The sequence below is a fragment of the Malus domestica genome, chromosome 15, assembly GCF_042453785.1.
Source record: "Malus domestica chromosome 15, GDT2T_hap1".
In the NCBI taxonomy this organism is placed as follows: domain Eukaryota; kingdom Viridiplantae; phylum Streptophyta; class Magnoliopsida; order Rosales; family Rosaceae; genus Malus; species Malus domestica.
The window spans coordinates 26,719,486-26,721,901 of record NC_091675.1 but is presented as its reverse complement, the minus strand read 5'-3'; the positions used below and the strand labels follow the sequence as shown (position 1 = coordinate 26,721,901).

The window sequence follows — 2,416 nt, the reverse complement described above, 5'->3', positions numbered from 1 at the left end:
TTAAGAGGACTCACAGCGCTCATGGAGTTCTAATAAATCTTCATGCATGTTAAACGTCCTGGACGTGGCAGGAGCAAATAACCAGGTTCTGTTCATCTGCTTGATATACATATGCGCCGCGTAGCTCGGGATTTTTTCAGTTTTGGGTTCCTTAGACTTCAATCGTTCATTAACAAACGCTAAGCAGTCTATCAAGCTCTCTTTGGCCAAACCTTTCATGTCATAAGCCTGTGATCTTCTCCACAGGCTCTTACCATGAGGACTCATTGAGCTAGATAAGCACAGAGCTCTGGTTGTGTCACTAATGACAGCATCAGGCTTCTTCAACAGCAAGAAACACTGAGCTCTATTGCTATGCAGCACGATCCTCTCGTTTCGTATCTTCAGTGGGCACAAATCCATGGCCTCTGAGTACTCCAGCACAGCCTTTTCAAGGTTCCCTGACTGAAAGCTTTCATTCCCTCGTTGCTTCAGCTCCTTCACCATTGATTTTTTCTTTCTAACTTCTTGTTCAAACATTAGTCTCTCTCTCCTCTTTCTGTCAACCTTCAAATCCCATATCTCCTCCAATGCTATCTCAGCGTTTTTGCTCTCCACTTTTAAATTTCCATACTTTATTTTATGATAATCTATTAAGAGCGTCTGCGCAATTGTGTCTCCTACTTTCGGTCTTCCTCCACAGCTTCTAAGCTCAACCAGATCAACAAGAAACACAACTGATTTCTCCATGACTTTGTATCTTGTTTCGGGGTCTTTGAGAAGAAGCAAGAGGGAATCAATGGCCATGATCTGCCAATCATCTGATGACCTCGACAGATTGCAGAGTGCCACCACAACTTCTTCTGAATTCGCTACACTTTGTCTACCAAATTTGGTATGACAAAGTGTTCTCAACAACCCAATTCCAGCAGGTGAGGTTTGATTTTCCAAACCACCCCACATTACACACAATTTAACCAAGAATTCCTTCTTGCAGATTAAATTTAGAGACTTTTCTCTGCGTGCAAAGGAGTGGAGAAGGCTGAGAGACCAGCACTGAAGCTGGCTCGCCCACTCTTCCGCCTTTCGGTTCTCAATCTCCAACCCTCCGTCAACCCCACTTGTAACCAAATTGCAATGGTACTTCAATCTTTCTGTACGTTCCAACCCAGCAAACTTATCGTAAACCTCTTTTGGGCCAGTCAAGGCTATCTCCATGGCTAATTCTACAATCTCAAACTCATTTGCAGAAAAGGCTTCTTCAAACACCTTGTCATGTCCAGCTATATGAACAAGAGCACGAACCGCTACCCGCTGCTCCACCCATGTGATCTCACCTCTCATCAGTTCTAATAAAGGCAAAACCACCCCGGATTTTACAGCCTCCTCAGCAAATTCAACTATGTTCATGGCATATGACCCGATGATATGAGCAGCATAGTAAGGAATATAAATGTTCTGATCAGTCAGCAGCCACTCCTTGTCATTGAGTCCTTTGTGAATAAGCTTTGCCATGCATTCAAATATTCCAAGAGATGGAAATTCAGGGTCATTAGGGTTTTCCATGGCTATGTTCCACAGGCTGCTTAGTACAAGGACATGCTCTTGGTCATGGCTGAAAGGCAAATCTAACAAGGCTCTGATGATTTTCACGTTTTGGTTAGATGGGTCCGGCTCTTTCATGCTGCAGAAGAAACAAGAGGGTTTTGTGTACGCTGGATCACAGGTTTTGGTGGTGGTGTTTTGAGATTGTGAGTTCATGGTTTTGTGAAGAGAAGTTGGAGTTTTATTGGGGTTTTGAGGCTTATAAAAAATTAATAATTTATGCTTAGTTTGGTAGAGAGTTTTGGTTGCAAAAGAATGAACTTAGATGAATATGACACCACCAAGAGCAAAAGTGCAAAAATAGTCAATGTAAATGAAGAAACTCAACTTACTCTGTAAGAATTGGTTCACATGATTGCCTCTAACATCAAATCCAAGCACCATGAGTTTGAGAAACATATGAGATTTCATCCTATACTCTTTTTCTGAGCGTTTTAAATATTGATTTTTGAGTGTCTTTATGACAGACTGAGAGTGAACAACGGTTGCCTAGATTCTCAATCTTTATTGTCTTATTAGAAGGAAAGACGATTCCAATTATTTTGTCCTTTGCATCAAGTCACGTTTTTCTTCATGAGAGGTGTGTTTGTATGGCATTTGCCTTCTTCTCTTTCAATTTTTGAATTTGTTGGTGGAGGAGGGGGTGCCTCTCCAGTCTCCATGTGAGAAATTTGCTAAAGCAAGAGAGACTACTTAACGGATTAGCAACTCACTTTGTCATGTTTCTATAGGCAAATGGCCAAACAATTCTTAGCATTTTATGGGAAGTTGTTAGTAATTAATAGGATAGCTGCATGTTAAGCATTTCTCGGGTTGGTTTTAACTATACCAA

At 41.4% G+C, this 2,416-nt stretch overlaps 1 protein-coding gene across 1 annotated transcript; it reads right to left on the bottom strand.

The window, feature by feature from the left end:
• On the bottom strand, positions 1-1,693 carry LOC103401514 (uncharacterized). The gene has a single exon (XM_029093432.2). It carries the CDS (start codon positions 1,660-1,662, stop codon positions 1-3), a length of 1,662 nt encoding a protein of 553 aa, XP_028949265.2. The 5' UTR covers positions 1,663-1,693.
• Between the last annotated feature and the right edge of the window lie 723 nt (positions 1,694-2,416).

Excerpts from the sequence above, each read along its gene's own strand:
- LOC103401514 (XM_029093432.2), bottom strand. The coding sequence starts at position 1,662 with ATGAAAGAGCCGGACCCATCTAACCAAAACGTGAAAATCATCAGAGCC.